Consider the following 21,767-nt stretch of genomic DNA (forward strand, 5'->3'; position numbering starts at 1 on the left):
GCAAAGACACATAGGGGTGCACAGGCACATGGGGACAGGACAGATGTGCTTGACTGAATGGGAAAGGCTAGGAGTCAGCCAGGGTCTGCATGGGGGAAGCTCCCTAACTGTCCCTCCCCACCCCCCCAAAGAAACAGTTCCATATTTTTCTCACCCATACCCAACAACCCTCTAAATTCACACCCAGGCTCCTTTCAAACAATTACTTCCCTCTCCCTCAGCGCCTCCTTTACCCTTGACTCCCCCAAGGATTTGCACTGCTTCTGAGCAGTGTGGGAAATACGGTTCTGTATTGTAATTTAAATGAATTATTACTCTGAGTTCTGTATTAATATGCCTAGTAAGGAATCTATTTCTCAAAAAACTCTGACTCTTTTTTGTTGTCTGTATTGTTACAGACATACTTGCTGACAGGTATTTTGAAATAAATAACCAAAAATAATTGAAACTGGTGTGATTATATTGTGTCATTCTGACAAATAAAATATGCAGAATTTTGCAGAATTTGAAAATTGTGTACAGAATTTTTTATTTTTTGGTGCAGAATTTCCCCAGAGTAATCCTAAAAATAGCATGGGCTAGCCACCTGAGTACAACCCCGCCCAACACTGCGGATCTGAACTTGAGTGGCGAGCCTGAGTACAGCTAACACGTGAGAGGATCCCAGCTGCAATGTATACATACCCACAGTATCTTAGACACACTCCAGGTCAAAGCACGCTTTGATAAGAAGAGCCCAAATAAGAGTTAACACGTAAATTAAATGACCTTTTATCTCTGCAAATTGATATTTAATTCAAGATAGGAACGATAATATTTCTTCTGGACTCTCATTCACATGAGCATATTAATTAAAAGCAGAGGAGTTCGTAGTGATCAAATACTTTTCCAAAAGCCAGTTCCTACTGGTGTTGATGCATTTGCTCCTCACTCATATCAGTATAATTTTCAGGAGTTAATACAATGTAAGAATTTCTGTCCATTTTCTAAAGCAGTGGTGCTCAAACTTTTCCAGTCATGTCCCCCCTTACTAGTATACAATCTGTCCATGCCCCACCTCTGTTACTGCACAGCCAAGGCTTCCTCAGCAGTGGAGCTGTGGGGGCAGAAATGGGGATGGGGAGTAGCTGGGCCTTGAGGCGAAGCGGGGCTGGAGGCAGAGTGGGGCTGGAAGTGTGGCACGCGCGCTCCCTCCCCGCCCCCGCCATGAGGGCTGGCCCCAGCCCTGCTGTGTACCTCTCCAAAATGTTCTTCTCTGCACTTTGACAACCATGTTCTAAAGATACTAGAGATTTTATACCATTCTGAGTGCCGCTTTGCTGTGAGTAAATCATGTCATAGCATGTGGGTGTGCTAATTAGAGCCAGTAACAACCTGACTGACCTGCTTTGGCATTAAATTGTGAAGTAGAAGTGTGAACTAGTAATTAAAGCACAGGACTAGGAATCAGGAGAACTGGATTCCAATTTCTGGCTCTCCATTGACCCACCCTGACATCTAGGGCAAGTTGTTTACTCTCTGTCTCAGCATTTTCATTTCTAACGGGGGATAATAATGGTTCCCTATCTTAGAGGGGTGTTGTGAGGCATTAATTAATTAATTTTCATGAACTGCTTATAAATCCTTGGGGTGAAAGTGTTGTAGATGCAAACTATTATATTATTAATTCATTCTGTCCTTGGCAAGATGAACAAAAACTAACATTTCTAAGTGTGTGATTTGGGAAGTTCGCTATTTTATGGATCAGGGAAATTTGGATAGAATGATCTGAAAAGTGACAGTCCAAGACAAAGCCTTACAATGGGATACTACCATATGCAAAAAAATTTCTGGTAGTATGCTTCAATGTTTCATTAAAAAAGTGCTGCTTATTAAGGAATCTTCTTTACACAACAAATCTATAGATTTATAGATTTGCTTACTTTGAGTAAAACTTCATACAGAGCTCAGTCATTCTTTTTGAATCCCTTTACCAAGTGAAACAAGAGAGACAGCAAACTCCCCCAATTACTTAATTACTTGCCAGTCCAGGGAGCAATGGTTCTCAAACTGTGGTCTCAGAATGTGATCTGCAGAACAAAGAGTTGGACAGCCACTCCCTTGGATAGTTCATGCACTAAGTTGTAGAGTATGCTAATACTTGCAAGTTGAACTAGCCTCTTACCTGTTTAAACATCTCTTCATCCTGGTGAGTTGTTCTCACCAATTCTTGGATGAAGCCAAATGGAAGATTCCTACACAGCATGTATGGTACCAACAAAGACTGCTGCTGCAAAGACCTTTATTCATATTAAAAAAAAAAAAAAAAAGTGGGAAGGAAGGGAGAGACATCTTTCAGAAAAAACTGGCTTCACATTTACTGATACACCCAGATAATGGAATGTCATACCTGAGACAATTACTTCTTTCAGAAGCAACTAACCAAGTCTCCCCAAGTCCTTGTACAAAGATAATCCTGCAGGGGATGCTGCTGCCAAAACCCTACTTTGGTCTAATGTGGTTAGAAGAAAACTATGGCCTATATAAATGAATTGGTTCTCCCCTCTACCCATCTCTACTGAAAAGACCCTTTGTTAGGTTCATCCTAGTGAAGCAACAGCATTAGGTTTGTTCCACTAATCTCAACCTGTTCATTTTTCCAACTTTAAGGAAAGGATGAAGTCACAGTATTTTCCAAATTAACACTTACTTTTTGTAAGCACATCCTATGAAACCGAATGTTGCCTTTTTCTCTATTACACACAAAAACACAGTTGTTACTCTAGGGTTGTTCACCTATATAAGTGGGTGGCTCGCATTATTTTTGAGAAGTTTATTGAAGAATTTGTTTTGAACAGATACACGTAAATTACTTGGATTTTAGCAAATAGGAAAAAAAGTCAGGTCAGTGTTCTCATTTGACTCTGCCCCTTTAAATACTTACGGCTTGTCTATACCAGAAGTGCTACCAATATAAATCCCCATGTGGACACACTTACTCCAGAGTAAATGTGCCTTTTTTGGTTTAGCTTAAACTGCTTTCCAAAGTGACAAACTGAACGGGATAAAGGCACTCCTATACTGGAATAAGAGCATCCACATGAGGGTTATATTGGTAGAATTACAGCAGTTTAAATTCACACCTTAGTTTATACTGGTACATCTTCCCATATAGACAAACCCTGAGCCACTGTAATCATAGAACTGGAAGGGACCTCGAGGGGTCATCTAGTCCAGTCCCCTGCACTCATGGCAGGACTACGTATTATGTAGACCATTCCTGACAGGCATTTGTCTAACCTGCTCTTAAAAATCTCCAACGATGGAGATTCCACCACCTCCCTAAGCAATTTATTCCAGTGCGTAACCACCCTGACAGTTAGGAAGTTTTTCCGAATGTCCAGCCTAAACCTCCCTTGCTGCAATTTAAGCCCATTGCGTCTTGTCCTATCCTCAGAGGTTAAGAACAACAATTTTCTCCCTCCTCCTTGTAACAACATTTTATGTTCTTGAAACTTATGTCCCTTCTCAGTCTTCTCTTTTCCTGATTAAACAAACCCAATTTTTTCAATCTTCCCTCATAGGTCATGTTTTCTAGACCTTTAATCATTTTTGTTGCTCTTCTCTGGACTTTCTTCAATTTGTCCACCTCTTTCCTGAAATGTGGCACCCGGAACTGGACACAATATTCCAGTTGAGGCCTAATCAGCAGTAGAGCAGAAGAATTATTTTCTCATCTTGCTTACTACACTCCTGCTAATACATCCCAGAATGATGTTCGTTTTGCAACAGTGTTACACTGTTGACTCATATTTACCTTGTGATCCCACTATGACCCCCAGATCCCTTTCCGCAGTACTCCTTCCTAGGCAATCATTTCCCATTTTGTATGTATGTCATGATACATACTATACATACTGACTGAAAAGATGTCCCATTTCTGTCGCTGATTTTACTCAATTTTTATCTACTTCTGTAGACAGACACACATCGAACACAGAATTTGTATATTTCATGACCAACATCAACTTTACTCACCTTGGTTGTGTTAAGGATCCCTGTAGTACCAAAGCAGCATGGGAAATGCACTGTGATCGGATGTTGCTCAGTAACTGGCTAACCGCTAGCTGGCTACACATCTAAGAAGAAGAAAGAAACCATTTTAATGCAGAATGAAAACATTCATAGATAAGACACATAGGAAATGCAGTGAACAACTTCTGCATTCATGCAGTCTAAGCAAACAGCTGGCATATTTCCAGCTAAAGATTCTTCAGATTACATTTAATGAGCTGAACTAAGTATTTTCCATTCCACTGCTGTCTACAAGGGAGAAGTTTAGGTTTACGTTAACAGCAAAGGCTGATGGTCTTAGAGATGTGGTTCTATGTGGAATAAACAATTTAAAGCAAATGCAAGGGAATAGATAGATGCATCTCAGTCCCCAAAACAATGTCAATTTTACTGATATCAAACTAACACAGATGGGGGTTCTGAACACAAACATTAAAAGGCCAAATAGGAATTGAAGTAATGAGACTTACAAAACAAAACTTCTCACAAAATTTTTATAGAGCTATCATCTGCTGCAAACCATCTTTCCCCTCTGGGCAATGTAAAGTAAGAGAAGACAGTTTGAGCTTCAGTGCTGTTGCCAATATGGCTTTACTTTTCTCTACAATACCTTTGGTGCTTTTCTCTCCTCTATTCCAACTCTGTCAAAACACTCAATGAGGTAGTTCAGCATCTCTGTCTCCTTACAAGTTTCAATGCTGAAATGGTCACTGCAGGAATCACAAGCACTTGCTCCAGCAGAGCCTCCCACACTTTAAAAAAAGGAGAAAAAGAAAATCAAGATGTATATCCCTCTTCTACCAATGTCTTGCATGCTCCCAACTTTCTCTGGCAAACAACTTCTTTGTAGCAGAAAACCCCATCCCAACACACCACACTCATGCAGATAAGACCTGTAAAAGTAGGTTTGTTTGTGTGACCTGAGCAGAAGCTGCTAAATGTATTTGTCCAGATCTTGGGATTGGACCATATTCTCACATGATTCACTCTCCCTGCTTGCACAGCAAGTAGCATAATGCAATTCCTAAAAGGGGATCAAGACCGACCAGATGTCTGACAGATGGTAAAAGGCATGTAATGATAACGGGCCTTTATAAAAGTGATTCTCAAACTGTGGATTACAGAGGTGAAGCAGACACCAGTCTTCAAGCAGTAATGCTTCTAGCTAGTTGTACCCTATCCTGCACTCTTTTTTATGGTTTCCAACTTATCTGACCAACAACACTGAAAAAGTAACAAAACCCCTCCACACAGCTGCTTCACGTTCTCTCTTGGGCATCTACTGTAAATTCAACCACAATCACACTTTTTTTTGTATAATTTTTTATTCAGATTTTTTGAGCACACACATTTAGTTAGTATAATCAGTCACAGAAGCCATGCTAGTTTCTTCCTATTATATCATGCAACAGAATTCTATTTTTAAGTTACAATTTCACATAGTTTGGCTGGGACTGAAGCGACGTTTACTGGGCTGTAATCCTCCAAATCACAGAAATGTGAATCACAGAAGTGTAAATCATTTCCTCCTCCCCGTAAGTAAATTTGTACTAAGTAATGTAAGTTTATGTAAATAGACTGGCTTCTGGTAGGTGCATGTTCTGTTTTTTTAAGATAGGTTCCCCATTTGCTTCCCTCCAGGTCTCCAATACAGCAGCTCGCTTTTACGAGACTTCTTGTTTTCATTAGCAGCTCAGCCACTGCATTCTTTTGTTCTGTCAGAATTCTTGGATATACCACCTGGTCCTGACAACATGTGGTGCTTTTGGTTATCAACTAATACCAGCACCTCCCTTTTGATACCTCAATCTCTGGCAATATCTCATATTTATTCCCTTGGGATAGGCAGTCATCACCATCCTCTATTTTACAGACATGAAAAATGAGAGATGAAGTGACTTGCCGAAGGTTACACAGGAAATCCATGGCAGACACAGGAACAGAACCCATTTCTCCTGGATCCTCGATCCTGAGTCTCTTTCTCTCCAATTTAAACTTGGCAACTTTATGTAACATGCAAATCCCAGTTTATAAAAGTGGTTTACAACTATATAGTCACTACATGTAACAAGTTTAAAAAAACCAAAAACTGTCATTATGGGTGGTCAAACAGCTATTCTTCACAAGGCCATTTTTAAGGGTCTCTGGGTATGTCTACACAGCAAACAAAAACCTGTAGCTGGCCCCTACCAGCCAACTTGGGCTCATGGGATTCGGGCTGCATGGCTGTTTCACTGCTGTGTAGACATACCCAGAGACCCAGGGTTTGGGCTGGAGCCCAGGCTCCAGGACCCTGTGGGGTGCAAGGGTCTCAGAGCTCAGGCTCCAGCGCAGAAGTCTACACAGCAAAGAAACAGCCCCACAAGCCTAAGTCAGCTGGCATGGGTCAGCCGTGGTGTTTATTTGCTGAGTAGACCTACCATCTGTCTCTCATTACTAACATCTCCACCCCAATCACCAGTTTAACCCTACTGACATGGTATTGGTTCAAGCTTTAATCCAGTGTAAAACTACACATACATATGAGTTTCTCCGTGTACTCTCTTTCTTGTACCTTGAATTTCTCACCTCCAGCCTGAAGATCACCACCTTTATTTGTACAATATCAATTTATTTGTAAAAAAGATTTTTCACGCCAAGGTTAGTTACTTTGTAGGCAACTTCATTTTAGCAATGGCTGAAATTATTCCGATACACAGCTGTATATGTTTATTACATAGGCAAAGTGCTTTAAAACCTTCAAAATGAAAGTTGTTGCATAAACGTTAGATTAAAGTATGAACATGACAAACTGATATTCCACTGCAGTCAGTCAGAACGTCAGGACATAATACATCAGCAAAGTCACCTGAAGTGTGGTAGTCCCATAAGATATTACACTGCATGAATTGTGTTAACTAACATCTGGGCTACGTTTTCAATAGCACAGATGTAATATTTGAAATTAAAGCAAAGGGTGAAAACAACACAGAATTTCTTGTACACAAAATGCAAAACTTCAATCTGCATAAAATATTTCTCCTGAAATTACTCAGTGTGGATTGGAAGATGGGAGTTTATTAAACTCGCCTCCCTGAGAATCTTCCAACAGTTATTTATAAAATCTACAGATTTTAACTTTGTCACAATAGTTATGTTCTAATGTTCCACCACGGACAACCACAGACGTAAGAGCTGGAAAGGTCTTCTAGGACTTTCCTCCACTCCTGTGCAGCACTGCATTTCCCCTACATGGCACTTTCCAGTTCTTTGTCTAATCTAGTTTTAGAAGTCCCAAGCAATGGTGCTTCCACACACTTCTCTTGGGAGGATACTTCAAATCCTAATTAGATTTTCCTAATTTAGGAATTTTTAAAAATTAATATTCAGACTAAATTCTTCTTTTAAAAAGTCTCATTGCTATACTCAAGATATAAACACTCTATGTGGAATACATGAGACAATAAGCACAAATTTGCAAGCATCATGAGTAGATTTGTATTGCTATGAAGGAGCCGTTATAGTATCCTAAGACAGATCAGTGGCTGGCCGCCATCAGCCTGGGACAGGAAACTGAAGACGGGTGTAAAGTATTCAATATGCTAGAAACGTGATAGAGCTACTGTTTTCCAAAGAGCTGCCCTTCTCCAAAGGGCATGCTTCCCATATACTATTCCTATACCCATCTCCTAATTTGGCTATGTGCAAAAGAAAAGAATAGATACCGAACATGTTTCTTGTAGATATTATTTAATGGGGATAATGGAACCAATATCACCAGGGCCAGACCAGGAACACAGATCACCTAGAACTGAGCAACACGCATTCGGGAGTTGTTTATTTTTTCATTTCAGAAGCTGCATCCTATAGCAAAAATGTTTCAAAGGAGGTTGAGACACACTGATAACACATTCAGCCATTTGCTGTTATTCTTCTCCAGCTACACATATCATTATAGAAGATCCTGCCCTTCATTGTCATTCCTAGAAGCATCTCCCTGCCTGGCCCATTCAGTATTCAGCAAATTGTATTATATTTGCAAGGCTAATGGGTAACCTCCACATGCAGTGAACATATCCAATTCTCATCTTGTTGTCATGTATTTCAGTGCCATATAAACTGAAGAACTTCACAGTAGGTCTTTGATTCACAATAAGCTATCTTTCTCCCCAACTCAGTGTCCCAAATGTATCAGTCTTCACCACCCGTCTCCACTGGCTGCTGATTTCTACTTGTGCATTTGAGAATCAGGTAACATGTGCTTCGCAGATTAGAGGAAAGATGCTCAGCTGGAGTAAATTGCTGTAGCTCCATTAACTCCAATGGAACTGCACCAATTTACATCAGTTGAGGATCTGGCTCTGTCTTTTATTCCCCACTAACCTCTGCCCTCATTTTCAAGTATGCAGAAGAAGTGCTTGTGCAGGAGGTAGCACTGACCTTGGAAGGTATAGTTTTTGATGAGCAATATTCCTCATATCATGCATTCAAGAAGGAGTTCCACTTACATGGGCATTTCAGACTTTGTGGTCATTAAACCTGAAGGGCAACATGACTAACATTTCCTTTATTCTGAGTCATCTCTTTTTAAAAAAAGGAGAACTGGCTAACTCAGACTTAGTATGCACGTTTATCCTTCATCTCCCATTAAGACCTGTAAAGTTATCTCCTTCTTTACTTGTTTCCGAAGTTCCACTGAAGAACGCTTAAAGCTCCACAAACTGTTAGTTCCTAGAGCACCCAAACATGCAAGTTACATTCTATTTCTCCAATACCTGGACCCAAACTGGACATAAGAAAAATCACCATCTTCGTTTTCTTCATCACTACTGTCCCCAGACACATCAGAAACGGCAAGGAAGAGGAGGGAGAAAGGGTTGTCGTATATACTACCGCAACAAAAGCGACAAAGGCCATCAGAGAACAAAACAGATTTTAAAATGAAAAGACAGCAAGTAAAACTGCTATAATTTTCCTTTATAAATTATCTGTCAAAAATCTTCTTCCTAAACATGCAGCAAACAATGGTTAATACAATCCATGACATTAGAAAAAACAAAATTAAGCTAACACGCTCCATGATGCTACTGACTATGAGTTATTCACATATCAAAATAAAAACATACACACACATCTAATGAAGTAAACAAGGAAAGTCTTTAGAAAAATTACTGCATAAATGGAAGCCCTTCAATCTCACTGAATACTAAAAATCAGAGCTCTGAGCTGCTCAATTGAACCACAGCATTTGCAGAGTAAAATGAGAGCACCAGAAAGACTGTTTGTTGGTTTCTCCCTCCTGCAGAGGATGGGGGATCCTGGAAGCAGCTGGCAGAGGGCCAGGATAGTAGTACCTGTCTTTGCTGACAAAGAGGAGCTAATCATTTAAGTCTATACACTAATGGAGTCAAATCTGACATACTCCAGCAAGCAAGAGCATTCAACAAACCAACTGAAGATCTACACCAAGTTAATTACAAACCAGGAGACCTCTTTGATAGACTATCCAGCATGAGTGACTGAACTGCAATTTAAACCAAAGGAAGATAGTTTACCAGTGAGGAGGGGTGGAAAGAAGAATAAAAGGAAGGGGAAATGTATAACGATATTGCTACCTTTATGCCAATTATGTTAAATATCAAACACCGACAGAAAAAGGTTTAGTACTTTGGCAGCCAGGGCTTGTTAGCAAGTCAACGTATTAGCTCAACACAAACAGAAAAATCAATGCTTGGTAAGTAGAGTGAGCTCAGTACAGAGACAAGTTCTTCCAAACGGCATAAATGCACCACACCCTGCACTGCATATGTAATAGACACTGTTTGTGCTTGTGAATTACCTAGAAGGAATCCTGTTTAGGAAAGAAGAACGCCTGCTCAAGGTACCGGGCAAAGCAGTGGACAAAGGTGGACCCACTGTTGTGGACCTCTGTCTGGACGAGCTGAGTGGCACAGCTTGAGGACTGGTAGCCATGACTGGAGGACCTGGTGAGCTAGCTGGGATGGAGATACTCAAGGAGCGTGGGATATGAGAAGCTGAAAAGCCCCAGGGGTGGGTGATGGTATACGGGTGGTACCTCGGAGAGGATGGCTGGACTCCAGAAGGACTTGCTGCTGTGAGATGAGGGCTGACAGAAATGGAAGGCACAGATGTGGTGGCAAGTGAACTGGCTGGTGGGGTAACAGATGAACCAGTCATTGGCACGTGGCTTGAGAAATTGTAACTAGAAGCTGGACTAGTCCCATAGAGACTAAATCAATTAAGGGAGGGGAGGAGGAAAAAAAGCAGCCATTTAGGATACACAGAAGAAGGGCAAGAGAGAGACAAAATTAACAACAGAAACACCTCACTACTATTAACCATTCAGTATATGTATATTCCACGTAACACATCACATACAATGCTTTTACCTACTGAATCTCATTTTAGGCTATTTGCAATATTTAAACAATGTATCAATTTCATTGCTTGGATTATACATTTAGAAGTTAATTCATCTGAGGATCAGGCTCTTAAGTCAGTGAGGCTCCAATTATGTCATAGACTCTGATTCTAAAATTCAGAAGGGGCTATCATGATCATCTAGTCTGACCTCCTGCACGTTCCAGTCCATAGAACCTTGGCTACCCTTTCCTGTAATAGACCCCTAACCTCTGGCTGAGTTACTGAAGTCCTCAAATCATGATTTAAAGACTTCAAGTTACAGAGAATCCACCATTTACACTAGTTTAAACCAGAAAGTGATCGTGCCCCATGCTGCAGAGGAAGGTGAAAAAACCCCAGGGTCTCTGCCAATCTGACATGGGGGAAATTCCTTCCTGACCCCACATACGGGGATCGGTTGGACCCTGAACACGTGTGCAAGGCCTACCAACTAGACAGCTGCGAAAGAATTCTCTGCAACTCAGAGTCCTTCTCATACAGTGTCCCATGACCGGCTGTTGGAAATATTTGCTGCCACAGATCAGCTACATGCCATTGTACACTGCCCCATCATACCTCCCCTCCACACACTTATCAAGTTCAGTCTTGAAGCCAGTTAGATTCTTTTGTCCCTACTACTCCCCTTGGAAGGCTGTTCCAGAACTTCACTTCTCTGATGGTTAGAAACCTTTGTCTAATTTCAAGCCTAAACTTGTGGATGGCTAGTTTATATCTATTTGTCTTCAATGGAGCTATATCAATTTACATCCGCTGAGGATCTGGCCCTAATGACCAAATGTGCATTTAACCATGGGCGTCCAGTCAAAAGCAGGAAGAACCTGCTGGTGCAGCAGGATGAAACATTTTTTTTAAATCCTCTATACCAAGGGTAGGCAACCTATGGCACGCGGGCCAAAGGCAGCACGCGAGCTGATTTGCAGTCGCACTCACACCGCCCAGGTCCTGGCCACCAGTCCGGGAGGGCTCTGCATTTTAATTTTAATTTAAATGAAGCTTCTTAAACATTTTAAAAACCTTATTTACTTTACATACATTTAGTTATATATTATAGACTTATAGAAAGAGACCTAAAAATGTTAAAATGTATTACTGGTACGCAAAACCTTAAATTAGAGTGAATAAATGAAGTCTCGGCACACCACTTCTGAAAGGCTGCCGATCCCTGCTCTGTACTTATTGCTTTTGTGCCATTTCGAGGCCCATATGAAGCAGAAGACATTAAATGTGAGAACTCAGGATTTGTTTACACTACAGCAACATAACTATGGCACTGTAGCTATGCTGCTGTAACCCCATCGTTTAGACACTACAGCAAAGGAAGGGGTTGTTCTGTCACAGTAGTAACTCCACCTCTTTGCGGTAGCGAAGTTGACAGAAGCATTATTCTGTTGAGCTACAATATCTACACCAGGGGTTAAGTCAGAATGGCTACGTAAGGGGAGTGTCATTTTTCACACTCCTTGAGCTACATAGTTATGTCAATCTACCTTTTAAGTGTAGACCAGGCCTAAGGCTCCCCTTACCCACGCTTACAAAACCAACATTCTAGTGTACCCAAAGTTACCTGGATAAGGAGCTGGAACCAAAGGAGCCCACATTACAGAATATAGGACTTGTTCCTGGGTTGGAGCCAGTGTTTAGAATCAGATTTCTGTCAGGTGACCGGGCAGCTGCTGCAATTGGCTGGGATGTGGCTGTCAGGCTGGCAAATGGGTTTTCGTCCCTCGACTGGGTGGACATCATCAGAACTTCCATTAAAATCTGGCCAATCAAGTCCTTAAAATCTGAGAACACTGAAGAGGACAGCAAGAAAATTAGGGACCGCTGTGGTGATGAGGATTCTCCTGAGGGACCTCGGTGGTTAACCCAACCAAAACATTTTCTTCTATTTCCATAAATTAAATGCTATTGTTGCCAATAGCAATAGACTAGGTTACTTTATTTTAACAAAAAATTATCATTTGGTCTCTATCATCTCGGGTTTTGAGAATACAGCAACATGCAAGCTCAAGGTTTGTGGAGAATGTAAAGAATTGTACATGGTCTAATGTCATTATTGTGGACATTACAGATAATTTTCTTTTTAAACTCTCTTGTATTTTCCTTCCTTTTCTCGAATAAGGTCACAGAATGTCAAGGGAAAACACAAGTTTAAATTAGCAATGAAGTGTTTTGGTATCTAGTAATCGGTCATTTAAATCTGACAAAATGGTGATCAATCTAATAAATAGACAGCAGACTTCCTTAGTTTTATTAAATGAACAGCAGCCATATCTATTATGAGGCAATATTGAATACTTCAATATAAAAGGGTTTTTGAAAGATTCAGAAGCATGGCAACGCTTGCACAATAGTTTCCCAACAACAGATTGATCAATTTTATAAAGGCAGTTGACTTCAATGGGAGCTGCTGGTGCTCAGCACCTTGAAGGATCTTGCCTTTGTCCATGTACTGTGGCCCCATTGTAATTGGCACCTACTGATGACAAATGTATTTTGTGCTCAATAACGTCTGCATCAAGCAAAAAACGCAGCTAGAAAAGCTCAAGCATCACTGCAGCATCAGTTATACGACTGCAGCTGAACAAAAACCTAGAGATGAAGCTGGACAACAAGCCAGCCACACCATCTTAATGTTTGAAAACGAAGACATGACTCCTCCAATCTGTTCTTTCATACCCTAACTAGCACAATGCGAACGACTGAAGTTCCTACCTTCTTTTGGGTTCTGCTTAAATTGCTCAGAGAACGAAGTGAGGAAGATGACGTCTCTGTCTCGGTCCTTCCAGGATACTCTGAAGATCTTACAGACCAGCTGTAAGGCCTGCTCCTCAGATACTTCCGATCCTGATGGAGGCTCCTTGTTGAGGGAAAAGGGAAACATTTTTTGCATTCATTTTGGTTTGGCTTATGCAAGTCAAAGTTTCAACAGGGACAATATGACACCTTAAATCAGCTCTGGTGGCCAAAAGGAAACAGGACTAACAAAACCCACCACTTATTATCCATTGATTCTGTAAAGAAAATGTTCTGAAAGGCTTCTTGCATGTCAGTTTGAAAGCCACAACTAGACTCTGATAGCAGATTCTGAGTGCTTATGAAAGGACAGTCATACAAGTATCAGAAAATATTTCAAAAAGTAAAATTATACAAAGAAGAATTATAGGAGAAATGAAATAATGATAGCACACAACAATATGGTGCTAAGCAACTGGCATACATCATATTAGAAAATAATGTGGGAGGAAGAAAAATTTTAGCCTGGATACTGGCACAACTCTCTACTCTTACAAGGAGTTGTATGTTCATTTTAATTTTACTTAACATCCACCCAGAGCAGACAGGACCTCCACTTTTTAAGATTTCATCTCAAAACCAAAACCTAAAGATTTTCCCCTCTTTTTAATCTTTGTTTTACCAAAGAAAGACCAACAAAAATAACTGTGTCCATACAACAGTTAAAAACCATTTCCAGTTAGCTGGCTTGCTGAATGTTAAATACAGAGGAATGCTCTGTATTCATGGCCCGATCCCAGCTCTTTGAAGTCAGTGGGAGTACTTCCACTGACTTCAATGGGAGTAGGAGCAGTCTCACGGCACAAGTCAGTCTCTCTTAAAAAAAAACTTAATTCTACATGGAAGTTCCACTGTAAATGAAACTGCAGTTTGCACACTGTGATGCCTGGAAGCAACTGGGAATTTCCAGTTGCTAGATGAGACCTGAATGAATGTTAACAGGTCTCAGCATATTTAATAAGTACTTTGTCAAACAGAGAATACAAGAAAAAAAAATAAACTGAGAAAATTAATCCTGATACCAAGTGAAAACTTTTGGTCATAACACTTGGGGAGAACTGTTACAAACTGCTGCTTGCTCAATCTAGCTTTTGTTCCACCCAGTCCCAAAGCTTTGCCTCTCTTTAGAAAGAGGAAAGAGCAGGACAAAGTACTCAAGGGCCTGCTTCATTCGTCTCCTCCCTTCACTTAGTAAAGCCATGTTAACTGTATTCAATTCCAAGGCAAAAGAAGCTTCTCTGCAGTTACTCCCATCAAAAAGTTGTCACAATAAATAATTGCTAACACAAAGAATGAATTAGCAATTCATGGTGGTTTTACAAAGGCGATGCCAGATTTTGGGGGGCATAGGTGGAAAAGTAGCTCAAGAAATAAGGGAAGCAAGTTTCTGATAATCATCATCTGCAAAGAGGGAGGAATTAATAGTGTTTAAAACTCTTCCAGAACATATATGTAACCAGGTTTCAGAGTAACAGCCATGTTAGTCTGTATTCGCAAAAAGAAAAGGAGCACGAAAGCTTATGCTCAAATAAATTAGTCAGTCTCTAAGGTGCCACAAGTACTCCTTTTCTTTTTGCATATATGTAACCAGCAACCTTTGTTCTCCATCATGGCTGGCAAGGCTAACTGTAATTAGACACAAGAATCACTCAAGAACATTGAAAATACTTGTTGCATAAAGGTCAGTGATTTCTGCCAAAAATTATTTCTTCTCTTTCTCCCAGCAAGAACCCTGCACTTGGAGCTCTATGATGTAGGGCACGTTCCACCAGTTCCCAAACACTTTTTGTTGGGACACACTGGTTACTGGATTGGTGACTGGACCGTCCTCACCCCACTCTTCCTAATTCCATCACACCAAAACCCAACACACTTGCCATCTTTTCTATTCTCTTTCCTTCTCATCAGCAAATGCTGACTTTCTAATGGCAACAACTGCAACTACTGACATAAGCAATACAATTCACCTGATGTGGTCTGCATTGGAATAGCCTGAACCCATATGCCTTTGTTCTCATTTTAACATACATCAGTTTCCAATGCATGCTAAAGTTGTCAATTACACAAAGTAAACGGGCCAGATCACATCACAATGGCAAAATACCAGCAAATGCGATTTTAAGCCACAACAGTTAAGAGATGGAAAAAGCCTGTTGGATCAAAGCCCATTCTCCTGGAAGAGTATGGCATAGTTATCAGATAGAACACATCAGGTATTCAGCTGATATTGAGCTTTTTTAAAAGTATCAGGATAAGTCAGTATCTTTTGAAGAAGTTGCTCTCTTTAAAAAAGAAAGGTTGGCAGGGGAGGGAGAAAATTCAACAAACTGGAAAAAACTGAAAAATAAAATTAAAAAAATCTGATTCAGGTTAGCACTCAAGATCCAGCAGAGATTGCCTCAGTTTCCTTACCACTCCCACAAAAGTTATCCACCGCTATTGTTTCACATTTTTCCATCCCTCCTCTGCAGCCAAGAAACAATACACATGCCTACGGACCTCAAATAACCTAAAAGCTTGGGCAGGATATGGTAACTTAGTGTGAATTCAATTAACAACTGTAAGGTATGTAAAATTAAACTGGTACTATTTTATTTCACACAACACAAGAACCTATAGGGAATTAAACCCCAAACTCTTCTGCTTCCTTTTCATGCAAACAAAAAGGCTTCAATACTGACATTATCAAAATATCAAAGTTATTCTAAAATAATGCCCACATTTTCCATGCAGAAGGAAGGGAAGGAAATTTCCTACTTATAAAATGGTTTTGGTGTGCCTCCTTTCCAATTCATTCACTCAGAGGAGTCAGAAGGCTAAAGAGGAATCAAGCCAAGTTTTCAAAGCTTCTTCGTACTCTCCACTGAGCCCCCTATTCAAGCCACCCTTGATTTGAAACTACTTATTTCACAGCAGCACAATGGAAGCTGTCTGACTGCCTGGCTTGCAACTAGAGACTGCTCAGAAAAATTAGTTCTGCATCAGGGTTATTGCAACATGGCTCAAAGCCAGACTTTCACCAACTGAGTTTATTAATGCCAGTACAGAGGTAAACAAAGGCTTAGAAGGAGCACTGCGAAAATTGTTGGTGGAAGCTTCTCCACACCCACGTTAAGGCCACATTTCTAGCATTGGACCCAAAAGTCAAGTGATAACTTTGGAATGAATCTGACCTTTGGGTCTGGTTCCCCCCGTTCTGCTCTTCAGGTTCCCATCCCTTATCTAGATGTGTGGGAGAGCTAGCTGCTCTTCTTTCTCTCTTTTGTAATAAATAATAATACCTAACTCATATAATGCTTTTCATTAGGAGATCTGAAAGTGTTTTACAAAGGAGAACATGGTCTTCAAAATTATATCAGTTATTTCCTGTAAGTGTTTGCTTTGATCTAATCCCATCACAGAAAAACCAGATTTTGAGGGTTAAACTAATTTTATTTCAAAGTATAATATCCCTCCCAAGGTCTCGAGAGCATTTTTCCCAGAGTCCATTCACTGGATTGCTGAAGCTATTGTGCAGAAAACACTCTGAGACCATCCAGTTGCTTGCTACAAAAGTTCATTATCTCATGAGTTCTGTCTTTTTTAGGTTTGACCAGGGAATTTGAGGATGGGAGCGAGTCAGATGATGCCTGAAGATTGGGTACTTCCCCTCAAAAACATCTATGTGGCACAAAGGTGAGTGATCCAATGGAAGACAGATTAAGAGCAATACTGTATATTGCTCTTCCACCAATCTGACTATTGTTCCACATCCTTTGGGGGAGCCTACCGAAGATTGATTCTGATTAGGGACATTTCTCTAAGTCTGATTTAAAACTGCTAGCGGTAAAAGGGAAAGCAAGACATCTGCACGGGAAAAACTGAGAGCAAAGCCAGTATCATAATGCTCATCTATTAGTCCATCTGCCTCACTAATACAAGTAAAAGGCAGTAGACTGAGTCTAAGCCAAAGTCTTCGTAAAACAAATCTAATACTTTATGAAACAGTAGCATTCATTACGTTAAACAAAAAACAGTCATGCTTTAAATTTAAACGTTAAGTTGCATAATCCAAGTAAGCTCGCTTATAAAATGTGAGAGCTAAAGGTCACAATACAGAGTTTCTACAACTGGCCTGAAATGAAACAGACTCTGGGACGAGCCAACCTTATCAATCAGGCTCCTTTTCTCTCTGCGATCATTCTCATCGACCTCCATGTTCTCTATTCCTGAATCTACATCCACCTGGGACATACTGTAAGAGGAAAGAACAGAAGAGCCCATTAATTGCTGGAAACCCAAAGATAGTTCTTTATGAAGATGCTGACTAAAGGAGTGTTCTCTTAAATGGAAACTGCTCAGGAAAAAGGACGGATGCATGGGAATAGCCAGATCCATAAATGTGGCAATTAAGTTACTAGTCAGTAAATGGGTCTGCCTCTCACGTTATGTTTGCTTTAATACAAGAAATATGACAATGAATTTCTTAAGCAGGCAAAGAAAAATGTACAGCCATTCCATCCTACAATTTATTTTGAATACAGTTAAGTCACACCTATCAACATGCTGGTCACTTGTGATGTCTAGGATGACCCTCTGTATTGTAACAGTTTAGGAGAAAGTGACTCCATTAAAAAGACAGGACAAAGCACAAGGTTACACACTGTAGGAAATAATACAACATTTTAAACTTGACCTTTAACATGGTTGGGAGGGGAAGATAAAGAGTATTTTCTTTGTACATATTTAGATGGCCTGTAGTGCAATATCTGCCTGGTAGTATAAGCAGCATTCTTTACCTTTTCTCACAGGTGACACTATCAATATCCATGCTCTGGGACCGGGAGAGAGACTGAGATTGTGTTTCAAGGCTGTTAGATGGGGAACTGCTGAGCGAACTCACTCCTTCACTGCTCTGGCTTCGGTGGGCTACTCCTAAAGAAAAGCAACAACCAGATTAGTGCTGCAGAAAGGCGAAGCCACCACTTAATTATCCCGTGAGATCCATGTAGTTTTTTGCAATCATTTCTCAATCCAGCTATTAAGGATTCCAGATAATGCATTACAATATTGTTGCCACTGAATTACTGTATGGCCTCAGGCAAGTTTGTCTGTCTGTATTTCCTCTTCCATGTCTGTAGAAGTAGAGGGAAGAATGCTTACCTGCAGCATGAACTAGAGAATGGAAGCTTAATTCATGTCTGTGAAATGCTCAGGGTTCCCTCTAAGAAAAGCACTGTTTGATTTTAAATAAACTCTTTGTGTTCTGTACATCTGAGTGATATGTGAAGCTGTGGTAATTCTATGTTTTAACTGTACCAAGGTTTACATATTCGCAAGATTTACATGTTGGCAGTGATGTATACCAGAGCTCAAAAAGAGGACTTCAGGAATTTTTCCTCATTTCCAACCTGCTCAGGTAAGAAATATGGGTACGTCAAATACACTTACCCAGCTCAATAACAGCCTTCTCCCATCCCTCCTCCTTCCAAAAAATTGCACTGAATGCAAATGCCTGAAGGGATCAATGTGAGAGCACGGTAATCCATACTGATGCTTTGATACAATTTCCCTACAGGTTTGTGAGGTCAGCCAGTTTTTAAAAATTAATCCTAAAGTAAATAATGTACATGCTGTTAACAGACAAAACAAAAACAGCCCTCGGGCTGTAGAAAGCGACTGACCAAATCAGAAGAAGTGTCTCACAGCAAATTGTTGCCAAGTTTTAAAGTTCATGGAGTTGTTTATAGATATATTATTAGATATGTGTAGGTATCACTGTGTGTCCATCCATCTGACCCCATCCCTCATGTGGATAGATCACCCTCGGAGATGCACTCACACAAGCTAATAGTTTGCACCAAAAGCAGTTTATATGCAAATCTATTTTTGCCTTTGTGGGTTGGGCAGGAAGAAATAAGGAATTTCCCTCTCTAGGCCTCCCTTCTGCAGAGACCAAACTCTCCTGTCTGAGGCAGGTTGGATACGGTTACCTCTGGGACCCACCAGTGCAACCCCAGTCCACCTTCCCAAGCAAGGAAGAGAGGAACTAAGCTCACTATCAAACTCTGATCACTTGTAAGACAGTGCTATACGATGTCAAAAGACTGCCAAGTCATCCCAACCCCATCTGTTTATCTATCTTCAAATGAACACAAAAGTTTTAGTCTTTACTGCAGAGTTAACCTCAGCTGTGACCTGAGTGTTCCCCATAAGCTGGTTCTCCTCCACACACTAAAACCTCCGACCTGAGTTCAGTGATACTTTCAACCCAAGTTAGCTGGCCAGTCATGGAGTACAGTCTCAACCCCAAGTGAGGCTTTCGCTTGGGTGGCATCCTGCCCACTTAGCAGTGAGGATGCAGGCTAAGACCATTCAAATGCTGGTTGTTTCCCCATGATTCCTTCCATGTGCCCAGAAGGGGAAACAAGTTTTCCCACAACTCAGTGGGAAAGAACCAGTGTGGCTCAACTTACTAAAGCACAAAGAACCACGGGATATGCCCCAGATATCCTAGAAATGCAAACAGATGAGCGCAGCACCAGCGAGGATAAAATAATTGAAGTGCAGCTATGCAATATGGCTAGGCTAACCTGGGTGCCAGTCAGCCAGGTTATCTCTGATGTGAAGGCATGCACACCACCATTCTAGGGTGTAGGGAGAAATACACATATAAAATTCATATTAATGCAGAATAAACCTTGGATTCAAACTACTGAAAGCAGACTGAGTGCTACTGACATCCATATAGAGGTCAGCGCTTAACTGCAGCACGCTCCTAAAATTCCTGTCTGGTGATACTGGGTCAGGGAGAAGGGTGTTAGGTTAAGTCTTGCCTACTAATAAATTATTAAATTACAAACTGTTACTGTAGCAGTTCTGTGGTATTATACTTGTGTGCTGATAACTGGGCTCTTTGAAGACCAAGCAAAGAAAAAGGTATTAGCCTGCTTGTTTAATATGAAAGCAGCAGTGAATTCCACTCCTGTAGGGTTTTCCATCTGTTATTTACAAGACATTCCTCGAATAGTATTAGGTTTCAGGTTAAAAGCGTAAAACCAGATTGACAATCTACTTTTAAATTCTAGCACTGGGTCTGTTCCAGCACTACTACTAAAATCTGCAGTAGCTTCTCCCATGCCTATGGCAGTATCACATTTTCAAGTTAACAACGTGGAGAGTGAAGTAGAACAGATCCAGGATTAGGCCATTTTTTCTGCAAGTGGTTTGTTTTAGCAGTTTCTTCACAAAATATTTCAAAGCCTTGACACAAATTTCTACTTCACGAGAAAATCTAAACCGCAAAAATAAGGCCAGCCTGCAGAAGAATACAATTTGAAAAAAAAAAACAAAAAAACATTTTGTTTCATTTGGTCAAAATGAAGAAAAGGTTAAGTAAAACACTTCTCAAAACTTTAAAAACCAAGCATCTGGTTGTGTCCACACTTTATAACAAAATGTTAGCAATAGCTATTTAAATGGGGTTGGGCCAGATTCTCTTTCTACATATGTGTACACATCTGGAGTAATTCCACTGACTTCAATGGAGTTACACTAGTATAAATTCGTTAAGTAAGAAGTTGTCAGATGTCCTTGTTTCTAGCAGTTTCTTTGTCCAATATGGAAAAGGACTTTTGTATTTTTAAATCCATGTTATAAACATGGTATGGAAGACAGTATGCACTGTGGCATAATTTGGCTAAATTGTCAAAAAAAATCCCTATTCAACTTGGTCAGGGACCTACACTAGAAACAACCATATGGTTATTGTTAGAAAAGTTTCAGCTGCAATGCAGAGAGGGTGTCAATAAATCAGCTCCACACCTACACACTCAAAAAGTACCGTGTTGGGGGAATCATGTTATAATACAGCATGGTCCCATTATCAGAATTTGAGGGGATACTATTGTATCTTAACATGATTCCGATACACACAGTAAATCTATACATTGAAACAAGTAGCCAAAAATAGCGCATATTTTGAAAAGGGTCACAGTTATAAGAAAAGGAGGACTTCTGGCAACTTAGAGACTAAAATTTATTTGAGCATAAGCTTTCATGAGCTACAGCTCACTTCATCAGATGCATGTAGTGGAAAATACAGTGGGGAGATCTTATATACACAGAGAACATGAAACAATGGGTGTTACCATACACACTGGAACAAGCGTGATCAGGTAAGGTGACCTATTATCGGGGGATGGGGGGTGGGACGGGATGACACCTTTTGTAGTGATAATCAAGGTGGCCCATTTCAGCAGTTGACAAGACCGTCTGAGGAACAGTGGGGGGCAGGGGGGATAAACATGGGGAAATAGTTTTACTGTGTGTAAAAAGAAAAGGAGTACTTGTGGCACCTTGGAGACTAACCAACGGCTGTTACTGTGTGCAATGATCCATCCACTCCCAGTCTTTATTCAAGCCTAAGTTAATTGTACCCAGTTTGCAAATTAATTCCAATTCAGCAGTCTCTCCTTGGAGTCTGTTTTTGAAGTTTTTTTGTTGAAGAATTGCCA

The 21,767-nt window shown here is 40.5% G+C and overlaps 1 protein-coding gene across 3 annotated transcripts in view; it reads right to left on the minus strand.

The window, feature by feature from the left end:
- Positions 1-21,767, minus strand: part of UBE4B (ubiquitination factor E4B) — a 65,978-nt gene that overhangs the window by 26,652 nt on the left and 17,559 nt on the right. The window contains exons 3-11 of one of the 3 annotated variants that reach the window (XM_075121178.1): positions 18,051-18,186; positions 17,419-17,506; positions 13,192-13,336; positions 12,041-12,269; positions 9,872-10,282; positions 8,808-8,921; positions 4,664-4,805; positions 4,018-4,118; positions 2,165-2,279 (exon numbers count right to left, since the gene is read on the minus strand). In XM_075121178.1, the coding sequence (XP_074977279.1) occupies positions 2,165-2,279; positions 4,018-4,118; positions 4,664-4,805; positions 8,808-8,921; positions 9,872-10,282; positions 12,041-12,269; positions 13,192-13,336; positions 17,419-17,506; positions 18,051-18,186 (1,481 nt within the window). The remainder of the gene's footprint in view (positions 1-2,164; positions 2,280-4,017; positions 4,119-4,663; positions 4,806-8,807; positions 8,922-9,871; positions 10,283-12,040; positions 12,270-13,191; positions 13,337-17,418; positions 17,507-18,050; positions 18,187-21,767) is intronic. The other 2 variants (XM_048824790.2, XM_048824793.2) reach the window with 2 other exon arrangements.

The sequence above is a fragment of the Caretta caretta genome, chromosome 18, assembly GCF_965140235.1.
Source record: "Caretta caretta isolate rCarCar2 chromosome 18, rCarCar1.hap1, whole genome shotgun sequence".
In the NCBI taxonomy this organism is placed as follows: domain Eukaryota; kingdom Metazoa; phylum Chordata; order Testudines; family Cheloniidae; genus Caretta; species Caretta caretta.